Genomic DNA, 23,148 nt, shown 5'->3' on the forward strand with positions numbered 1-23,148 from the left:
TTATCTACTGATATCAAAACTAACTCCGGTTCTCTCCGATTCTCTGATCTCTAATTGTGGGTTTTGAAAAGCTGAGCATAAGAATGAAATACCGATGTCACTTCCCCATGGGTCCTAAGCCATAGCCACCTCACTGGTCACTGGACTGTATTCTTAGCAATGGGAACCACATTTGTCAGCTCATGCTCCTTGAGTAGCTCTTATTCACATGAAGTTGCTCCAGCTGTTTCCTGTTAGATAAATACAGCCCATCTAAATTCCTACCACTCTATTCAATGTTTCCCTCTGAGATCACAGTGACCTTAAGGGTTAGCATTTATTTGCAGGATTGCAACAAATAAAATGTAAATTTTGCACTCCTGATTGCAAAGAGTAAGCTTGAGTTTCAGCAAGCAAAACCTTTCGTACTTCCTTAATCTGTTTATAGCATCACGTCAAGGTGCTCTTGTGAAGACTGTGACTCTAATTGCACCACTCAAAATGCAGTCCTTAAATGTGTTACCTCCCCAGGCCTTTACATTTACATACCTCCATGTGACCTCTTTGGCTGTGTTTCCTCAGGATGCCTTCAGACAACCTGCACTATTAATTAGCAGTAGGTACATGCCATTCCTGTGGTAACTGCACTGAGAGCCGCCTGAATGTGTCACTGTCAGAGCTAGGAAGTGCAAGTATCCAGCTCTGCACTGCTAATGTCTTAGAGACCGAATACCAAATCATCTTTACTGCCTCGTGTGTTTTAAATTAGCACGTTAATACATTAAATACGTATCGCTTTATTTCTCCACTGACAATACCATATGTTGTTTTCTGTAAGCCAAGACCTCGCATTCATGTCTGTATAACGAGGCTGTGCCTCTCAGGGACATAACTGTTTTCTGTAGTAAATGCTTTAGTACAGGCAACGTGCCCAGCTGACTACACCAAGGTAGGCTTTCACACCATCTGCTTTAAGCATGGCAGCAGATGTGCATGGCCAGCTGAGAAGGCCTTCTGCTCTGCAGGATGAAACAGTGCTAGTGAGCAGATTCGAGCATTTATCCCTGATGGGCCCAAGTGCCAAACTTTCAGTTCACCTCAGCCTCCATTTTGGAGCAAAGCAAGTAGAACCAAGACAGAGCCTGGAAATGGCTGGGGATAGGTTGACCCAGGGACCCTGTTCGTGGCAATAGGAGCATGGCTGCATCTGTTGAGGTTCTTCTCTTCCTTGTGCCATATTCCAGTCTGGGCCTGGCACCATGAGCACCACACACACCTGTGGTGCTGAACAACCACCATTCACGTGGAGAGCAAAGCCATGTCTTTATCCAGGGCACTCCTCTCCTGCAGATAAATGTCCCTAAGATAACAAAGAACAAGCTTGTGACCACTGAGCCCACGTTGTCTGCGTAGAACAGAAATAGGGCAGCTTCCCTGCTGCACAATCAGCCCCATGTGTCAGTTGCCATGGGCTGCTGCAGCAGCTCAGTTCCCTGCACTGAGTTCTACTGTTGTGGTAGAGAGAAGCAGGTGCACAGTTTTTCCATAATTAGTTGAAAACTGACTGATAATACCTTGAAAGGTCACCTGAAAGAGATCTGGTGTGTTTTGACAGTGGTCTTGTGTGATTTGAATACTGCCAGTCCAACAAATCAGACCAATAGATTCAAAGAGATACCAATCTACTGTGGTGGAAATAGGACTTTTGAAGTACAGATACAGAAAGAAATAAGCAAGACGGCAGATGAAAGTCCCAGCCTGCTCCTGCTGCAGCCTGTTTCCTACGCTGCCATGGGAAGTGCTGGCTTTCATCTTTCCTGTGTCAGGATGATGTCCAGGCTCATATCAGCCCCCTTTAGGCACTCTCCGTGTGTAGCTCGACTTTGTACAAGGAACTCATGTAGTTCTCTTTCCTTTTCAAACTTGCTTATCCCCCACTGCAGTTCTGCACCTCTCCCCCTCACACTGCTGCACATCTTGCTGCCCACTCTATTAGGGCCTTTCAGGCAAAGCTTTGCTGGATCTTTCTTTTGAGAGCTAAAGGCAGAAAGGAGCTGTTCTCCTGCCAAAAATCCAGTCGTGCTGTAACGCATGGAAAAGCTGGAGACTGTAAAAATAGACAGAAAATGTAACTTCAGAAAAACACGTGTTTCTTACAGTTGCTTTTTCAATGGGTCTGAAGTGGATTAGTTGAGACTTATATATTTATAAATACATATTTAGAATGAAAGAGAGAGCAGTTATGCAAAATGTGAGCACAGATGATGACTTTGCTGAAGTTACATAGAATTAAACCAGCTCGTGGTGTGAAGCCTTCTGCAGCCTCAGCTGTACTGCAGCCAGCTCTGCCTATTGGGTAAGGAATGTGGCACCACACCATTTGGTCAGCTTCTTGCACCATCATCCATGGCCTCTTCCAGTGCTAATATTGTAACTTTTCTACTTGCTAAGTAAATTATCTATATCATTTGACCGGTAGGATTAAACACATGGTTCCTTCCTAATACATTCAGTAGATTCCTTTCTTCAGTAGATGGCTTTCAAGTGCCAATAAACACTGAGATGGGATCTAAGTCCCAGATACTCAGGCCTGGGGGAGGTCTGTGCATACACACAAAGCAATGCAGTCAGTCTTTGGTGTAGTATATCCTGCATCTGAACTTCTCTTTGTTGTGCCTCTTCAGGGAATGCTTTTAAGAGATAATCCTGACAGCATGATCTGAGAAGAAATACGTCTATTTTTGATTGTGTTGGGCCTGCCGTGAAAGAAAAGCTTTTTGTTAGCTCTCCTGAGTCTGTATTAACTATAGCACACAGAATGTCTCCGGCTTCTGAGGTGGCTGTTAAAAAGACAGGTTGTTTTTGTGACAGCCAGCTGCTGCGACAATATTCTGCCTAACTATTCCTCGCTGGCTGGGGATTTACTGTGACTGTCTTCTATTTAATGCGCTGCGTCCCACATTTTTTACTGAGGCCTCCATACGAAAGCAGTGAGCGCTGCGCTTAGTGGAGGCTTCTGGAACATTGCGGATCTCTCTGCTGATGGCCTTTTGGAGACGTGAGCTGCTCGCAGAGGGCCTGAGGGGACGGCTTCTTTCCATCTCCCGGCTGTGCTCCCGGGGAGCAGCCCGGCACTGAGGTGGGCAGGAGGGCTGTGAGGGCGGTGTCACCCTGACGGGACCTTTCCCTCCCGGCAGAAACCCGCTGGTACTTCGGGCACCCGCCGGCAGGAGGCGCCGTTCTGCCGCCGAACTGTGAGAGGAACCTTCCCCTTCACGCTCCCCCTGAGAATCCCGAGTCAAACCGCGGTGAAACGGCAGGATCAGGTCGCTGTGCTCCGCCGCCACTGGGCGCAAAGAGGAGCAGGAGCAACACACCTGTTCCTCAGTGCGTAACTGCTCGACTTTTCCATTAGCTTCTGCCAGCCAGAGCTTTAGAAAACGACAAAGATCAACTTTAGGTTTTGCCTTTATTCAAATGATAGTGTTATTCATTTAACCGCGGTCTCTAGGCGGGGACACCCGTTACTGCGGGCTCTGTCACAGAGAGGACCGTGGAGCCCGGCACGATCCCGGCCCCACGCCCGGTTCCAGCCCATCCGCCTCCCGGCTGCTCATCGCCCCGCCATCCCCGGCTCATCGGCTGCGCAGGCTCGGCGCTGTGCACAGGCGCGGAGCGTTGAGGGGCGGCCCCTGGCTCCCGCCGGGCCGCGCTGGCGCCTGTCCCCGCCCGTCCCCGCCCGCCCCCGCCTCCGGCTCCGCCCGGGCGCTGGGAGCGGCGGCAACTTCCCCTCAAGTCCGTCCGGCGGTGTTGGTCGCTATGCGGCCCGGCTGAACGCGGCCCGAGAGGGGGCGGGCAGGGCAGGGCAGGGCGAGCGCCAGCAAAGCCGCCGCGTCCGGAGCCGCCCCGCAGCCCCCGGTTAAGCCGCCCTCCCCCCGGGCGGGGCGGGCCCCGCCGCGGCCGTCCCATGTCCCGCAAGGCCGGCGACAATGTGGAGTACACGCTGCGGAGCCTGAGCAACCTGATGGGCGAGAAGCGGCGGCGGCAGGCGGAGGGGGCCGCCGGCTCGGGCGCGGCGGCGGCGGGCGAGCGGAGCCTGATCGCCGCCGAGTCGTGCTCCAGCCTGAACAGCGCGGCGTCGGGCGCGGAGCTGGAGCGGGCGGCGAGGCGGCAGTTCCAGCGGGACGAAACGCCCGGCTTCGTCTATGTGGTGTCGGTGTTCTCCGCCCTCGGGGGCTTCCTCTTCGGCTACGACACCGGCGTGGTCTCGGGGGCCCTGCTGCTCCTCAAGCGGGAGCTGAACCTGGACGCGCTGTGGCAGGAGTTGCTGGTCTCCGGCACGGTGGGCGCCGCCGCGCTGTCCGCCCTGGCCGGCGGCGTCCTCAACGGGCTGTGCGGCCGGCGGCCCTGCATCCTGCTGGCCAGCGGCCTCTTCACGGCCGGGGCCGGCGTGTTGGCGGCCGCCCGCGACAAGGAGACGCTGCTGGGGGGCCGCGTGGTGGTGGGACTGGGCATCGGTGAGTGCCGGCCGGGCCCCTCCGTCCCCGCGTCCTCCGGGTCCCCCCGCGTCGGGAGCCGGGTCCGAGCCGCTCTGCCCGCGCCGCGTTTATGTAATGCGGCGGCAGAACCCGAATCGTGGCTCGTTGTGCCCCGAAACGTTTTTATTTTCCTGTTTGGGAGGGTGTTCGGGGTTCTCCTTCTTCCTTCTGGTCACTGTGGGGCTGTTGCCCCAATCCCGTCCCGCACACGGACCTCTGAGAGCTCCGTGCTCACCTCGTAAACCTTCACCTGGTGCCAGCAGTGAGCAGGGGATGCTTTTCTGAGCTGTGAACTGCTGTAATGATTGCCCACACGGTTCTGGTTCCGTTGGGCGCTATAGGGGTGCTGTGAGGACAGAAGCAGGCTGTAATCACGAGGCGATGTTTGCTCTGGGAGGCTTCGCGTTTTATTTATGGCATCCGGCAGAACAGGACGTGCTGTGGTGCTGCCTACCTGTCTGTGTCGCATAGCTTGCAAGCAGATGCTCCTGGTAAAACTTTCTTATCCCAGAGAAGGTGAAGCGATGGGGAATGTTTCTTCCTACCTTAAGGCTCTATTGTGTGCCAAGTAAATCCTAAATGTCCCAGGAGTTGGGCTGTGCTTCAGCTGATACCCTGTCAGACTCTGTTAGTTTGTAGTTGGAGTGCTATTCATCATCCATGCGAGCTTATTTGGAACGTAGTCTTGGAAAAAGAGAGAAGTAACTCTCTCGCTATGATCTCACAACCCTTGTTATCTGAAAGCTTAAGGACAAGTGAAGAATTAGAGTCATTTTCTTTGCAAAACTACATTCTCTGTCTTATCTATTGAATATGTATTTCAGTTTTACGCACGCTTGGTGGGCTGCGATTCATGGTCTTGGTAAGGAAAAAAGTGAGTCATAGTGAAGGCTGTTGGAAATAAGATCGACTCCATCCCTGAAGGGACTCGGACTGGCTTCCCTGTGCAGCAGGCACATCTCCTGCAGCTGGCAGCCTCCCCACCCTGAGTTGGCTGCTGAGCTTTTATGTATTTCTTTAGATGCTAATGCCCCCATGCCTCTTAAAGTCAAACCTCAGAATGTCGATGAGCTTTGTTGTTATTTGCAGGAGACAAAACAATTTTGATATAAAGAGGCAGAATGGGTATTTTGATGGCATTATGTAGCACTGGTACCTACTCAAAATGAGAAACGTGACCTTCTGCATTTGTGGAGCTGCTCGTGTGTGTTGTTGGATGTAACTGGCTGCAGTCGTGTCTTCTTGGGGTGGGGGAGATAGAGAGGAAAGGGGAAGGCTGGTGTGACTTTGTGTGCCCCTGTGAGATGCATAGGCTTCTTAGTGTTGTCTTATGGCATTGTGAATGGTTAACGCTGGCATCATCTGGGAGATGTGAGATGTGGTGGTTAATGTACAGAGTACTGAAATGGAAACTGGGAGATGCTGCTCTTTTGTGGAGCCACGGATCTTGGTGTGGTCTGGGGAGAGACTTTCGTCCTCTTCCTACATCAGGGGGTGAGGTGAGGGTTGTGCTGCAGCCTGGGAAGCTGAAGGAAGGACCATGAAGCACCCTGAGAATTATGGAGCACGAAGATGGTGATGCTTAAAATAAAAACTAATAAAAGTAGCTATTTTCTCCTTTTTAGCAGAGATTGCTCTTCTTTATGCGTGACAGAGGTTCTGGCCAGAAACCAAGCACTGCCTTAGAACACCATCACTGAAGCATGCGAGAGTCCAATCCTAATGAGGTTTATTTTACCAAAGAGAAAAATGGGGTCGAAAACTGTTCGAATCCAGCTGTCTGTCATTAAGTGCCACATTGAGCCCTCCCTCCACCAGAGGGAGCCTGGATGATGTCATGAAGGAATCAGAAATCGAAAGAACTTTCAACTTTTAAGCTTTTTCTCTCTTCTCCCACAGCCCTTTGGCTGCCAGCAGTGGGCGCGACCTTCGTAGCCCTGGGTTAAAGACACCACTGAGTGCAGCATCACCTCAGTTACAGTGCTGGCGCTGGAATGTACATATAGACTGGTGTACTCTTGGGAAGTGTTTTCCTGTGTGCAAACCAGTAACAGCTTTTTAGTTGTGTATGACTTTATACCTTACTGGAATCTTTCTTGCAGTGATCTGTTGATTTTTGCAGCATGAATTATGCTCTTAGATGTGCATTTGCTTGTATTTAGTAAATGAGTGACTGTGTTACAGACAGTGCTGTAAAAACAGATGGTGGTTGCTTGTGTGGCTTCAGTCAGTGTGGATCTGTGCTAATTGTGTCCATGGGGGAAAATGGGTGTTTTTCTTGTGACTGTGATTTAGAAAGGGCTGTGGTTAAACTTTCAGGATGAAAACCGCAGGATGGATGCTGAAATGGGGAACATCTTATTGCCTGTCTTCTCCATTTAGCAGCATTTTCCACATTGCTGCTCAGAGATAGAAGTCTCCTTTTCTGTCCAGTGATTACAGATGGAGATGTTTCTGGAATGTAGACTTTCTCTCAAGACAAATTGAAGTCCACGTGTGTTGCCAGCGTCGAGTAGATGTTTATGATTGGGAAGTCACGTGTCCCCTCCCACACTCCCACATTGTACATACAGAATGCACAGAGAGCAAGAAGTGAAAACCCTGCTTAGTGTGATGAGCAAACTAATGTGCTGAGATCTTTCCTGGTCTGAATTCTTAAACGCAAATTTGAAGGGATGCAGTGGGTGGATGTCCAGCCCAGGCTGAAGCTCTTCAGAAAACGTCAGGCAAACCAGATTAAGGACAAAGCATCGTTCCCCCCACACTCCCTTTCCCGAGCAGCTCTGATGCCCATGACTCTTTAGGAATTTGGCTGAGTTTGCCATCAGAACTGCAGCGTTTGGATGGATGCTCCTCAGTGTGGGTGACATTCAGATGCTTAGAGAACTGAATCACATGTGCTCAGCTGCAATTTGTGTGAGCCTAGATAGGAAGAAATGCATTGATGAGGGGCAAACTTCTGTGTCTTGTAATGTTAAGTTAATGTGAAGCCTTCAGCTGACATGTGTGGATGGTGGCACGGTGTTTGAGGTGGTGTGCTGCTCAGATCAGTGCTTCAAACAAAACTGAGCTGCTGTCTGTGGAAGAAGAGCTGCTGAAGCTACCCAGAGTTTGATTGCTATCACGTACATCATTAGTTGCGTGATTAGATTTCCCTGCCTTGTTCAGCATGCAGAATAGATGGCATGCAATTAATGATCAGCTCCTCATTGAGTAAGAGGGTTTTTTGGTGGTTTTTTTTTATTATTATTAGTTTTAATCAGTGGTTGTTGCTTAATGCTCCCTATCCAAGCCCTTAGCAGGGGCATGTGTTCTGCTCCAGCTCTGCAGAGCAGTGGGGCCAGCCTGGGCAGGTGGCTCGTCTTCTATCTGACCTCTGTCACTGCTGGCGCATGGCAGTGTGAGCCTCCTGTTCAGTGCTTGCTTTCCATTCAGAATGCTTAGCTTTCTTTTCCACATGCTGTATTTGAATGTGGCATATGCAGCGTTCCTGGCAGCATCTTGTTATTGCGTATGTAGGTCACTTTCTGAGTAGAGGTAATAAGGCTGAATGCAGAAGTAGGCAGGAGTGAAAATGGCTGGCATATGGTGCAGGGCTCCCCCGTTGGGAATGGATCCTGCAGCAAATCAAAATAACCAAATAGAACCCAAGTGCCTGCATCATGTAGTACCAACTCTGTGTTATCTATCAAAAAGGTCCACCTTATCACCTGGACTACCACGTACACTGTGAAAGCGTTGCAAAATAACCTCTGTGATCAAGATGAGGGTGTGCTTTTTTCCCTCTATTATTATTATTTTTACCTGTTTGAGTATCCTATGCTGTAGGAAGCCTGCAGCCTCCAGTCTGTTTTCATGAGTGGGCACCAGCTACAGTTTTAAGGGTGCTTATACCTTAGTATATTTTGGAGGGGAAAGTCCCCCTCATCCCCTAAATATATTATGTTGCTTTGACAGATGCCTCTAATTTTCAATCCACAATTCATAGTCTGTTTTTAACGCAGGTTGCAGTGGTTTGTAAGTATAAGCTTGCCTAGGGGATGGGAGGGAACGGGCAGACAAACAGCCACGTTGCTGGAATGGGCTCCATGTGGCCACTGACCAGAGCTGCTCTGCACAGCATCTCCAGCTGCCAGAATTACTGTGTACTCCAGAGTTGGCTCCGTGCCTCAGAAATGCTTGATCTGTTGGCTCTTGAGCAGGAGCATCTGCTTTGTTCCTGGAAAGAAACTTCAGTTCCTGGCTGTATCTGTGATCTTGCAGGATACCGGGGGTATGTTAAGGTGAAAAATTGTTTTCTCAAGTCCTCTGATTCTGAAGGCATTGGAGACTTTGCGGTTTCCTATATGCAGTTTGCTGTTGTGTCAGTGAGCAGTGCTCCATTATTGCTTTATCCGATGCTGTGCTGTTGATGGTGCACTACCCAAAGATCTTTGTCAGATATCTGGGGAGCTGTTCAGAGTAACGTGTTACACACTCCTCAGTTAGAGGATGTGTATGAGAATATCATACACATCCTATATATCTCTCTCAAAGAGAATGTTTGGGCTTCTGATTCTTCTAGAAATTGTTTAAAGTCATGAGGGTGTTTCTTCTGTGGGTTTTTCTTGTTGATTCTCTGTTTTCCCTTTTCTGGGGGGCCTTTGTGGTGTTGTGTTTGTCTAAGCTAAAAGAAAGTTCTGTACTTCAGAAGCCTTGAAACATGGGATTCCTTTGAAGTATCCTTCCCTGCCGTTGGTTGTACTGCTGTAGTTTTATCAAGGCACATTTCTTGTTGTACTTTCCTTATCATTCATATTGAAACAGTCCAGTGCATCCAGTTCCTATGTTACATAAATTGGATCTTTTACTGATTCTTCAGTAGTCGGATGCTCTTTAGTGGTGGGTTTTTAATATAATCAGTTAGATTTCTAGGTATGTTAATGTAGCGTTTTGGAAATCTTAGGGATTATTCCATCAAATCATGGTGAGCTTTTGTGCCTCAGAATCCTACGGAGGTGCTGAAAATCAGTTATTTCTGCCTAAGATGGCTGAACTCAACCCAGACCACTGTGACGGTGTCGCACGCTGTTACCATGGAATTGTTATGGGCCTCATGAATGGTTTTGTGGAGCACAGCTTGGGGTGAGGGTTGCAGTCATTTCACAGCCTTCTGTAGGTCTTCTGATGTAACCGGAGTGTAAACTCTTTTAGAATATGATTTGTTTATGGTATTTGTAGAAGAAATGAAGCTTTAATAAAAAAACTCCTTTTCATTCTATTTCTGACTTTCCTGTGTTGTGCTGGAGCCTTTAGATACGTGTTTTTTTTTCCCCAGGGATTTAGTCTGAGTGTGTCTGTTTTGAGGGGGAGCTTTTCCTTGGTGGTTTCTCATTTCGAACATTTGTGTAGCCGGTACCTGAAGCTGAGTTTCCTACCTCAGAGTCTTGGCTCCTTCTTCCTTTGCCACTCACATCCACTTGCATGGGTGAGACACACACACCCTCTTCTCCAAGCCCCCGCCTTGGCTGTGCTTGGAGCCATGGCATTAGCAAATGTATCCTCTATTTCATTAGGTCTTTTATTGAGCTGCTTTCATTTAAACAGCAAGGATGTTAAAGACCCGTGTCTCTGTCCTGGGCACAGCTTGCTTTTTACTCCTGGTGTCCTCCCTTCAGGCATCGGCTCCGCAGCATCTCCTCAGAAGTGCTGCCTGTGCCTTGGAGGTTGCTCTATTTTGCTCCTCATCCACCGCTCCGATTTCTCAGTGCAATTTGTCTGCCAACTTCAGGGAGAATCTTTCTGTAGTGCTTTTTCCCTCTGGGGCTGATTTGAGAGGCTTTCTGGCCCTTGTTAGAGCTGATGTTTTCCAGAAGCGCCAGGCCTCAGCCTTGGAGCTTGCTGTCACTAGTGAACATTTCATACAGCAAGTGTGTTCTGCCTGCTCTGAGCAGCAAGGTGGAGCCTGGCAGCCCTGTGGTTCCTGATGTTTGTAGCGTGGGGAAGGACTGACAGGGCCCCTGCGAGGCTGAGCAGCCCCAAAGGGGAGATGGGGCTTTCCTGAGGGGCAGCTTCAGGCCTCACACCTGGAACTTTCTGGTCTCTTTTTGGTGCTGTGTGTTTGAGAAGCCCTGAATTTCCACAGGTCTTGTGACAACCAGAAACGCTGAAGGGCTCTCTAGTGTAAGCAGCCAGCTGGGCATGTGCAGCTGTGCACGTTACCATCTGAATGTCCATCCCCGATGATAGACACTAAGGCAATGCCAGAAATGGTGGCAGACCTGCTGTGTAAACAGAAACATATATCCAGAAGTAGATTAACCTGGCAGTGGCCCATATTTTTATAGTCTAGACAAAAATAATGTTAGAAACATAAATCATTAGTTGCATCCCTAAGGCAAGAGTTCCCTGGCCCTTTCCCAGAAGCAGGAATTTGCACAGACTTAACTGTTTCTATCCTGGACAGAAACAAGGAGTTAGAGCCCTTCTGTTCCCAAAATCTCATCTTGTTTTGTCAGGAGCCTCGTGTGTGTGGTTTTTCCCTACTGTTTTCTCCTGTGAGGCTGAAGTAGAGGGAACTCGCCTTGAACTACTTGTTCTTTTGATTTGATCACTTAATTATTGATGGTTATTAGTTGGATCCGTGATGGATCCTGGGCAGGGAGTAACATCCAGGTAAGATGGTGTGGCAGCAGATGAGCTGGGCCACTGTGAGCACAGAGAAAGTGCTGGCTGAGACCAGAGCTATGTGTGCTTCAGCAAGTATTAGTGTATAAGTGACTTCCATTTGTTTACAGGTCCTTGATTACTGGACTGTTGAGGTCAGTAGTAGTTATGGCAGCGCAGGAATGGGAAATTCTGCCTGAGGGGAAAAGGTAAGACCAGTTTTATTCACTTCTGAGCGCACCAGCTAAGACTGTGCCTCATGGACCCTGCTGCTGCATTAATCACAGCTGCTGCTGACCTCACCAGTCCAGTTCATAGTGGATCAGCTTGGGATGGATGGAAAACCAGACATGTCTGAACAACAACTTCAGTATCTCAAACAAGGGTGGAAAAGACAAAATTTAGTTTGCAGGCATTAAGGATGTTTTAGTCCAGAAATTCAGTTACTCTGGGAATATTTCAAGCCATATTCTGGGGTCTGGTTCTGTGCTGTGTATTGTTTGTAGGAGGAAAAATCAGGCACAAAAAGTAGTTTATTTCTATTGTAATGATTGACTAGAATGTTCCTGGGAATAATTATGGGTGTGTGTAGCAGAGATCAGGGCTCAGGAGCCTTTGTGTTATTATTATTACACAAATAACGCACACTTCTCTTTAGTTCCTCTCTTCTTGTGAGTGGGAATGTGCTTTACTAGATTATTTCAAAGCTCATCTGGAAAGCTAAAATAAATAAATAAAATAAAAATAAATTAGCTTTAAGGTGTAATTTTTAGGTGAAGCTCTGCTGTTATTTTGCTTGTGTCTGCTGGTGGTGACTCCTGAAGTAAGAAAAGATTTGGCTTGTGCTTTGGCTTTGATTCTGCCTGTCCCTGCTTGTCTCTGAATCTTCATTCCCCCGAGTCAAAACCTGTCCGTTGTATCTCTCCTGGGCCTCTCCCCGACTCAAAGTTAATTGCTTTCCCTGTCACCCAAGTACTATCTGGGTGATTAATCATTATCCACTTAGATGTGGAGTGCTCCCTTGCACAGAGGGAAATGGTGTTCTGCGCTTGCATGCGCAGCGGTGCAGAAAAGATTTTTCCTGGTAGCTCAAGAACAGGAGAGTTTTCTGTAACAAAAATTGATCTTTAGGAAGATCTGAGGCACCTGTTTAGAACATTTATGTTCAGTCTATTCAGAAGTCAATTTTGAGCAGTTCACCCTATAATGGTGAAACTTCTTAAGGACTTTATTGTATAAATGCTACTTTTCTTCCCCTTCTCAGGTTACATGAAGTGAAGCTGTACATGCTTGGTGTGGTGAGGACTTGTAGTGGACCACTTTACAATCAAACTATTCCGTTCTTTGATTTGTGTCTGATTAGCAGCGATGGTTTCTTTGTTGCCTAGTTTTGCCTGTGAGGGGGCTTCTTTTGAGCTGGGATGTGGGGAAGCTACACCCACTACACTGTCCCCAAGAAGGGACAACTGGAAGCTGAGTGATTAAGTAACAGTAACTGTACTCCAGTAACCTGTCTGCTACCCCTGGGTTTCCTGGCCAGTGGTGATGAGAAGGAATCTGTGATCCAGGTGTCTTGGACAGTTGTGCTGCAAAGCAGGAATCCAAATGTCTGAAGAAGCCTGTGTATGGTGGTATCAAGTAATGCAATGCAATTACATGACTAGATGTTGTAATTAGAAGTTAAGTTCTGTGCTGGGGACAAAAGTGTAATGGAAGGAGGTGATGCTGAAGGATGCTATAAACTGATTGTACAGATTTTTATGATGATTGTTCTGAGAATGAATTCCACAACTGTGCTCTAGAGGACAAGAGAAGGTGTGACAAGCTGCTCTGGGGCATGGAACAGTCCTCTCTGCTTCTTTAAGGTTTTCTCAAGTGTTAGTGTATGCTTCTTGGCTCAATTCTTTCCTCTTTTTATCAAGTAGAGATGTATGTTTCTCAGCTTAAATCGCGGGGGCTTGTGTGGTCTAACACTTTCAGAGAGTAACCAGTTTTTGTCTGTTCTATGGCGGTAGGAGATCTTCAGGAGGCCTGATTCAGTGTTCCTTCACCAGCTTTCAGCCAGTGTGATTTCTCTCACATTATGCCAACGGTGATTTATTTGCCTCATCATCTTGATAAACTACTAATTAGTACAGTACTTCAGACACGTGCAACTGTTTATCAGGTAGTCATAGACTCATAGGGAAAGTAGATATATATGGTAGATATGGATGTTGTGCTGGAGTGCAGCTGAAAATACAACTTTGGGAAGATTTGTTAGAGAAGTTTATAAGACTTATAAACCGGTATTTGAAAAGAAAGCCCATAATACTCATTTGGAAATGTTTACTTTGGTCTTCTATGACATTTTGCTGTTTCTTTCTGAATCTAAGTGATTCAGTTAGTTGTAGCAAAACAGAAAAATGCCTGTGTGCATACTGCTCAGTCTTGTGTAAATATGCTCCCAATGTAGCTGAGTCATTCAGAAGCAATATATGAGTCTCCTTGGTTTAGATTTCTATTTGCCATACGTTACTAGCACTCAAATGCATGTGTCTCTAAAGCAGTAATGGACTCGAAGTGTTTGATCCATCGTATCTGCTTTTCACCATTGCTCTGGTTTGGATTTCTATTTGTCATGCATTATCAGTCACAAGAACACATACATCCCTGAAGCAACAGTAAACTGAGATGTGTTTGTTCTGCTGCATTTCATTTTTACAAACGCTCTGTGTGTTCTGTACTCTGGGAACTTGTGCTGTTTAGGGATTGTAGCCATTCGTTTTCTAAGTCATGGAAAGTGTTGCCAGTGCAAACAGCAACTTGAGTTGCCTGCCTTGGGAGTTGGAGCTTCCACAGTGAGTCTGTGCTGTAGTAGCAATAAATCCTGGAAAAACATTATTTCATACTGATACAAAGGAAAGAGACCAATGCCCTTGAATTCAGTTTCCCACAGTGTGAAATAGTGTGAAGCTGTTGTGCCGTGTCATACAGTTCTGCAGTCTCAAGGTTGAATTACAATGAGCCTTGTATTAAAATAACTTAAATACATGCAGACAGTTACTTCACTTTGCCATTCAGAAGGCAGACTGACGTAAAGTGCAGCAATAAGAAACTGCCTGTTACACTGCTGGGAGCCCTGACGTGCACACTGTGAAACCTCCAATGCCAGATGTGCTGGGTTTTGCTAAGGGAACGTGAGACTGGTTTGTAACTTCTTGATTCATTGCTTCCTAGTGACTTGACTTTCAGGTGACTGTGGCACTTCATGCCTCCATTCATCGTTCTGCAAGGTGTGCCCAGTGTCTGCATCTTAAAAGAGTGTTCTGGGACTCATGAGTAACACATTAATTAAAAATAAAGTACATCAGTTGTAATCTGTTCAGTGTGCCTGTTTCTATGCATGGATGCCATAGTCTAATTTTTGTTGTTTGTTTTTCAGTTCTTCAGGCTTCCTCTACAGCCTGTGTTCTCTCTCTGCTCCATCCCACGTGCTTGGCAGGCAGTGCCCTGGTGGCAGCAGTCAGAGCCCTGTGCTCACTGCTGCCTGGTGCTGGAACCCCGCTGAAATGCCAGCAATTATTTGTTGCCATTACAATGAATGGTTGTTACATAATTCCCAAATGGGTTTGTAACAGTAAGTAATTCTACCTGACTGAAAACACCAGCAATGTGTGGATAGATACATACATACAAGTTATCATGTACTTGTCATCATCCAGAAAAATAAGGCGGCTAAAATAAGCCTATTTATAGAGCTGGGTTGACAAGATGAATCTCAGCAGAATAACACAGACTTAACTTTCAGAACTGACACCTGTACCACTGACTGCTGTTATTCTTCAAGTACTCCCATGAGTCTTTTCTATTACTTAATGCTGTTGGCACAAGATTAATTAAAGGACTTTGCTGCTGAATGCTTTAGGTAATTTATAGCTGAGTTTGAGTTTTATGCTCTGGCAAACTGAAATGGTACTTGAAGGGTCTGTTGTGGTTTAGCAGTTAAAAAGTCCTTTAAGAAAAGAGAGCAACATAATCTCAGAGAGAGCAGTTGAATGCGGGTGTGAGCTTGACAGCATTGGGAATGTGGGTCATGTGGCACCTGAAGGTGAAGAGCAGCAGGCATTTGCAGTGCTTGTGCATTGGAAGCATAGTCCCTGGGAAGCTTTCATGTTATTGCAGTAGGTCACAAGCATAAGAGACAGGGATTCTGCTTTCCCTGCTCCAGATGTAGTCTAAATTTAGACCTGTTGTCAGCAGCTTGGCACTGGGTTATAAAACTTTTTAATTGGGAAAATATTCTGGTATTCTTATTTGAGTCATTTCTTTCTGTGTGCAAATATAAGTTATGAAGTGGGGAAGGTAGGAATGGGTAATAAGGAACTCAGAAGTGCATTCACCTGTGAGCTGTTTGGTGCCTCATTGCTAGTTCTTTGAGCTTTATTAGAAGCTCACACGTCTGGTTTCTGTCCTGCTCATAGTTACCTATAGTTTTCAGTTTAATGAGTTCTTCTCCAGTGGATAATTAATTCTGCCTCCTGATGCTGCCCTTTTGCAGCACCATTAGCAGTCCAGACTGTTTTGATTTGGGAAAAGCAGGAAGAAAATTCAATTCTATATAGCTAAGTTTTGTAACAATGGGTTTTTCAACTCGATCTTGCTTTATGGAAACTGCAATTAAAAGATCAGATGGAATGTGACCAGATTATGGAGGAAAAGTAAGATGGAAGACACTTATTACCACACAGAATTTCATTGGGAAGACAGTGGTGAGGATTCAGAGCTCCCTCTCCACCTGAGTGTTAGGACCATTATCCTCAGTACAAACATTTCTTTATAAATGTTCTCTATGAAGGCCAAGTATTGCTGCAAGCACAGAGCTTATGAGGCTTGTATTTCAGAGAGATCTGCTCTGAATTGTTTCTTCTGGCGTTGGTTTGGGGCAGGAGTCTTTTCGCTTAAAGAGAGGCTCCCCATAGTGGCTGTGCCTCGGAGTACAGAAAGATGAGGCACTCACAGGCTGAAAGATGGCACACTTAAACAGCAGCACGCTTTGTTGTCTGTTTAGTCATCTTCTTGATTTACTGCAGCTGATGCAGTACAACTCATAGGATAAGCAGGTTTTGCCTTAACACAGATGCAAGAAATACCCTTGTTAACTGGAATGGGACTCTGCCAAATATACCACTTTGACTGCCAACTCTCTTCTTCAGATTGCTTTTTTTCAGTTTCGTGCTGCCCGTGTCCATTCAGGGAAGACTTCCAGAGGAGGGAATCAGCCCAGCGCTCTGAGTGACAGGAGAGTGCTTTGGGTATCCATCTCTACTTTATACCAATTAACAGAAGTGAATGAGAATGTCAGAATGCCCTCCCAGCTGTGCCTGCAGGCTGACTTCCAGCTCTGTCTCAGTGCTCAGCTATCGCTGTGCCTGGAGCATGGTCAGGGCTGGGTAAGGGCATGCAGGGGAGCCCTGTGCTCTGACCCTGCTGTGGTCTGGGTTCTCTCATCCTCGTCCTTTGAACGCTATCATTAATAAGCAGCTCTACAAAGGAAGCTTTTAAATAAAGCAGTCCTGTTAGCTGGATATGTCTGCAGGATTACATTAGAAGTGTGTAAGAGAATACAAGTTGTCAGAAGCTGAAAGCCACGGAGGTTTTCCCGGGATTTCTGCCTGCCTCCAGTTTCTCCTACAGGGCCTTGAGCCTCACAGCCTTGTTTTTAGCAAATTCTTTAGTTGTCCACTTCTGACAGAAGACATAGCAGTGATTTCCTCCCACCTGCTCCTGATTAGTTTTGAGACTCCTCAGCTTTTGTCCATTAGGTATTGGTAATAGAGTAGTTGATCTGTTTCTTTTTCCTTTTAGCCCTTGACAGCCACTGTTTGTCTTCCATGGATGCAGCAGCATCATTCTTCACTTGTAACATCTCCCTGTTGGCAGCACAAGTGACTGAGGGAAGTAAATATATACCAAAATAGGCTAAAGTACCCTAGTATTCCTTGACAGCTCAAGTGTTATGCCATGAGTCATGGCCTTGCCCTGCAGCCATGACTGCTGGTCTAGGCTATCTCAGGTCCTTTCTAGAAAAAAACCCATGTTGTGTGAAGCTCAGTACTGTTCAGTGAAGAATTCCCTCTAATATGGATAGTCCAGTGCAAGATCTGTGTAATAGTCAGAACCCTTTCTAGGACTTAACTGCTTTGCTTGAGAGGTCCTCATTGGATTATCTCATCATGTTGGTCTCCTGTCACTGTTACATATCACATGTACCAAGCAGCTGACATGGAAATGGCAGAGGGAAGCTCCAGGCTCGGGGGAGGACTTACACAGAAGCTAGATATTTGATGGGCTGCTCCTTACAAAGCAAAGGGATGTGCAGTGCTTGGACCATGGACTTAAGATGTTGACCTAACTGCCATGTACTAGAAACAACCTTGCTTTCCTTAGCATGTGAAGCCCACATGCCATGTGTCAACAGTTTACAGGCTGCTTTGGCCTGGTTCCATGTCTAATGGGGCAGGAGGACCAAGGACCCATGCCCCAGTGAAGGGGGAAGGGGAAAAACAGGAAAGGGAAGGGAGATGGGCCTAAAAATGAAACAGCAGCAGTGATCTGAGAAGGAAAGTTAATTTACTATATAAGATATTGGAATGCAAGATAACACAGTATATGAGGTATGAGGGCTGGTCTGAAAGTAGTGCCTGCTATTATGTTGGCTAATGATGTCAGAGGCAGATGGTGGTTGTATGTCAGTAGAGCTTGAAAGTTCTCACTAATGTTCTGTTACATTTTGTTGCTGTTTCAAAGATGGCAGCAGAGGGGCACGCTGACAAAATGCTGTCTGACATGGAAATGTGTATGAAGCGAAGGATTGTCATTTAATTGCTCTTTGTGGGGAAAAAAAAATGGTACCCATTGACAATCATTGATGGTTGTTGAATGCTTATGTTGACCAAACAGTGGGTGTGAGCACAGTGAGGTGGTGGGTGGTGCGTTTCAGCGGTGGCTACAGTGATGCGAGGGACAAGCCATGTTCTAAGCGGCCACATGTGGCTGTCACACTGTGAAATGACGGGTGTCTCAATTAGCTCATAGACACAAATCATCAGATCACCAATGGGGAATATCAGCTTCAGTGTATTGAGAATGATAGTGCTGAAAGATTGCAAGGTTTGTGCCAGGCGAGTCTCATGAATGCTTACACGGGATCAGAAGGAACACTGTGTGCAAGTTTGTCAGGACCTATTGAACTAATAAAGGGCTGAAGGTGACTGTTTCCTGGATCACATCGTTACTGCTGATGGGATGTGACACCACAACAAGCTGGAGTCCAAACAGCAGCCCATGGAATGGTGATATGTGAAATCCCCATCGAAGGAGAAGTTCTAGATGCAACCTGAAGTGATGTGCAGTGTCTTTTGGGATAAGAAAAGGGCGATCCTTTGGGATTTCCTGGAACCCAGCTCTGTAACATTGTGATGCTAATTAATCTGAAGGCTCAAAAAAGAACCTTTCTCTTGCAACACAATAAATCCAGGCCCCATACTAGTTTGAAGATCATGGAGCATACCAGTCTTGGCTGGACTGCTCAACCACAACCACTGTATAGTCCACGTTTTGTGCTTTCTGACTTCCATCTGTTCGGGCTGATGAAAGATAGACTATGTTGGCAGCATTTTTCTAACAGTGCCACCATAGCAGGTATGACATGATCACCTGTGCTGGTGTAGGTTTTTGTGAGTGCATTGTGCAGGCTCTTGTTCGTTACTGGCAAAAATGTATAGCTGTTGGCACTGGCTGTGCTGAAAAAATAGTGTTTTGTAGCTGAGAATCAACTCATCAAATAGCGTTATCGTGCTTTTCATATCTGTTGTAGTTTCCACAGAAAAAAAAGCAGGAGGCATTACTTTTGGAGCAGCCTACGTATCTTGAGCACATTGTGCACTGATTTCTGCCTTGCTCCACCCCGAACTCCAGTGGTTAAAAAATGGGTTTTATTTTCTTTCTGTTGATCACTTTTTTTAAATGGAGCTTGCAGACGTGATGTGTGTGAAATACCTGCTATGGAAAGAATCTCAGCATCCCCTGTGTCTTGTGTATTTGAACCATAATAATACTTACGTTCATGAATATTACTTCCATTATGATAATGTAATTCAAAACATTCTTTTTAAAGCCCTCCCTAATTAATATCACTGTTTTCCTGTGTAAGGCCACATCAGCCACCAGGTGTTGAGTGCAGGTGGGTAAGGGCTATTGGGACCAGGATGTGTGTCTGTGCCCAGAGCCTTGCAGGAAGGGGAGGTGGTTCCTGGTCTTTATTATGGGCCATGGCTGTGTTGGCCTGCTTGTTTTGCTGGGTGTGAGTGAGCAGATGTGCTGTGCCAGCTCTGCACCTGCTAATGGGAAAGCAAAACACTGCTGGTATCAACTGCTGTTTATTAAAACTGAAAGCTCCACTCTCAGTTTACAATGAAGTAGGGCTTATCTTACATGTTTATTCAGGCCATCATAACTACAACCTAGTAATTTTCCTTATAATTTTCAAGTGGAGGAAAGATAAAATGCTCTTATTTTCTTGAAGCGAGAATCTCAGTAATATGAGTTTTAAAACAGGTTACACAAGGTTGTTTCTTACACAAACCCGTGCTGCTTTGCTCTTTCACAGTGGCAGATTTTCCACAGCTTGTAAGTTCCCAGAATCTTTGCAAGTAGTGCTTGATTAAAATTAATTTGGAAACAAAACTAATTAGAGCTTTCTGCTTCAGTGCTTTTGGAACTATTTCATTATTTTTCAGTCTGATATTAATCTTGTTTTCTTGTACTGGTTCAAAAATGCAATTCATCACGATTTACCAGTCAGGTACAGAGAGCCATAGCAATTTCAGTATTGAAATTCAGGAATGTTCCCTCTCCTGTGTGTCTGCACATATTTTTGTATGTATATATTTTTCTTCCATTTTGGCTTTCCTAAAAGTGCAGTTAATAACTCCTCTCTTCCTGCCTGGTTCATTCATTTCAGGGGGAAAAAAAAGTCCTTTTCAATGTTGGGAGTTGCAGGTTATCAGATACTGATTGATAGCAGCGTAACTGTGACCCGGAAAGAACTGCTCTGTAGTGCTAACATTGAGGCTGAAGTTGGATGGGGATCCCATAATTGAGGTGGTTCTAACACTTCACTACAATTATTTTCACCTGACCTTAACAACATTCTCAGTTCTGTTTGCCTTTCTGTAAAATTCTTTCCCTTCTCCCTGTTCTGAAAAACTTATAGAAGCATTTTCCCCCCTTAGCTCTCCTACTTATTCTTTTGGTGTCCATGGATTGTGGCATGCCATGCCTTCCCTTCTATGTATGGATGTTACTTGGTAGATACTGGAGGTTTTCTGGCTGCAAATAACAATTTTAATTTACTCTCCGTGTATTATAAATAAAAAATTTCTGTAAAAATTTATGTATTGTTCATGTTTTTGCTAATAATAATAATAAAAGCTTTAATAAAGGATAATAGTATATTAATCACCTAAGAAAGCAACAAAACAAACCAAGCTTTATTTGACTGAACTTTGGCAATCTAGACTGTAAATGGTGGGTTCTTCTGCCTTACTGCAGGTCCCTTGGTTCACTTTTCCCTTTCCCCTAAGTACCGTAATGAGTAATTCCCTCATGATGACTGAGTTTGTGGTGTATTTATGTCTGCTGTAATTGGTGGTTTTCCTTATGCTCTCCTTGCCCTGAAGGTGTCAGAAGATTTTAGTGCTTCTCTTACTCAAGAGTTGTGTCCCAGTGCTGTGCTGCAGCCCAATGTGCTTGTGTTGCTGTAAAGAACAGGGCTTGTGCTCATCTAATGATGGGGAGAGACTGGAATGGGAGATCTGCTGCCAGTCATCCCTGAGGTAGCTTTCAAGAACCAATTTTAAACTGCTGTGAACGCTTATATTAGGTGTGTGTGGTTGGTGGAAAAGCTGGTATTGAGGGGCTGAGTTTTCCCTGACTCAAGTAAGAGCTGTTTCAATTTTATCTGCCAGGCAAGTGGTTAGTGTACTAGAACGGCGTACAAATATGCTGCTTCCTCAAATATTTCCCATTAGCTTGTGTAATGAGGCACTCTAATGTCCCCTCAGGCTGACTGTCATTACTGAAAACTGGAGTGTTAACTGTAATGACAGAAAAGGACTCTGAGACTACAGAAAGGCTTTATTTTTGTTTTGGTGAACCCTTAGAATTGGTGATGACTTCACAATATGTTGCAGAGCAGTCTGTGGAGGAATCCAGCTCATGCATGCAGTTATATGAAAGCTGGTGGTCTTTTAGAACAAATAATACACACCCTTTGCATGTGTCCTTTGTTACTGGGACCTTCTTCTCCTGCAGACTACTTAAATAATTCTCCTTGAGGCTGGCAGAAGAATATGGGATTATTGTGGAACTCCTGATTCTTTCAGCATGCTGAGCTTCCTGCCCTCACCTTCTTGAATGTTAGTGCTCAGATGTCAGCAGTGTTCTGGACTTTTCCCTTGGCAGGAATACCTTTTTTTTTTTTTTGGGAAACAGAGTATGAATCTTATAGGATTGTATGTGGGAACACAATAGAAAGAAAATACACAGTGAAAATCTGCATCATCTGATGTACTCCTGGGATCAGTAGTGCCTCCAGGCATTAAGTATATATTGTATGTCTAGTGTCCAAAATAAAACATTACCTGTTTAATTAAAACCAAACCAAAACTTGCACGTTAAGTTCCTATTCCAACTTTCTCATAGAATAACAATATCCCTTCAGCTGCCTATTAATATTTTATTCCTGATTCCCTTTTCTATGAACTCACTCTTCATCAGATGCCCTCCTCAGATCTCTATGGAGCCGTTAGCTGTGGCTGCTTGGAGCCCTTACAGGGAGCACAAAGTGCCACGAGCAGCTTCTTCATGAAGTGAACTTGAAAGTTGCTTGTATTAAAGTTTAATAATGTAAAGAAAATTTTCTCTTACCATTTCATTTTAAGATAGGAGATAGAGATGTTAACCAGGACAGTAGTTATATGTGGGGTTTTTAAGTACCTCTGTGTAGTTTTATATGTTAACATATAATACCTCATTCCCTGTGACCATTATTATGAAAAGAAGCATTTTCATGATTTCTACACTTGCTTATTTATTTGGAACCTTTAACAATATAGTTTCCTTTAGTGAGCTGTGATTCTTCTTTGTTAATGATTAATGGCTTCACTACTGTACTGCGAGAGCAGTGAAACAGAACCAGGAATATCTTTGTCATTTGTTTTTTATGCTTCAGAGCCTAATTTTAGTTTTGAACCAGGTTTTCTGGGTCCCACAATAGTTCAGGCCAATCTCTGTTACTGTTCATGGCCTTTGGGCCAGTGCAGGCTCTGGGTCTTGTGGTGCACTGACCATATCTCCAGTCAACCAGTGGGTTTGGCTGTGTTGGTGCAAGGAGATGGTATGAGCTGATAGAAGGAGGGACAGAACAACAAAATGATTCATAAATGCAGCAGTTCCTGGGTGGGGTTCCTTAGTGCTTCCAGTTAACAAGCAGCCCTCTTTATTCCAAAGCACAAAGGCTGACAATTGTGAGTTGTATGGTGTTTTTTTTGTTTGTTTTTGTTTTGTTTTTATGACCCTTTTTTAATGATAATCAGTATAGCAACAAAAATGTCAAGAATCCTTTGCAGTCCATCCTAGTGTTTTTGCTGCTGCTAGTTTTTTGTTGATGCTCCTGAAATGGCGTACACTTACATCTCTGGTACCTTAGAGCTTTTTAATTATGTTAGGGGAAACAGTGCATCTCATTCAATATCCTGTCTCCAGCTTTTGTTGCTCATCTGTTGTTTAAGTGATGCTCCTTCCCTCCTGTCTGCTAGACACCATCTGAGCCATGCTGGAAGTCCTGGTTGTTACAGCGTGTGTTGGTACTCATCTGATCTTGCACAAAAGTCTTGTGTAATTATTTAATCTCCCTGTTATTTACTCCTAAATGCTTTTCAAT

General features: G+C 45.4%; 1 protein-coding gene across 1 annotated transcript in view; it reads left to right on the forward strand.

Annotated features, from left to right (window-relative positions):
* Nucleotides 1–3,740: 3,740 nt before the first annotated feature.
* SLC2A13 (solute carrier family 2 member 13) overlaps nucleotides 3,741–23,148 on the forward strand; it is a 118,969-nt gene continuing 99,561 nt past the window's right edge. Inside the window, exon 1 of the mRNA XM_015851573.2 lies at nucleotides 3,741–4,496. Coding sequence (XP_015707059.1) covers nucleotides 3,947–4,496 — 550 coding nt within the window. The 5' untranslated portion in view covers nucleotides 3,741–3,946. The remainder of the gene's footprint in view (nucleotides 4,497–23,148) is intronic.

This window comes from Coturnix japonica, chromosome 1, assembly GCF_001577835.2.
Source record: "Coturnix japonica isolate 7356 chromosome 1, Coturnix japonica 2.1, whole genome shotgun sequence".
Taxonomy (NCBI): Eukaryota; Metazoa; Chordata; class Aves; order Galliformes; family Phasianidae; genus Coturnix; species Coturnix japonica.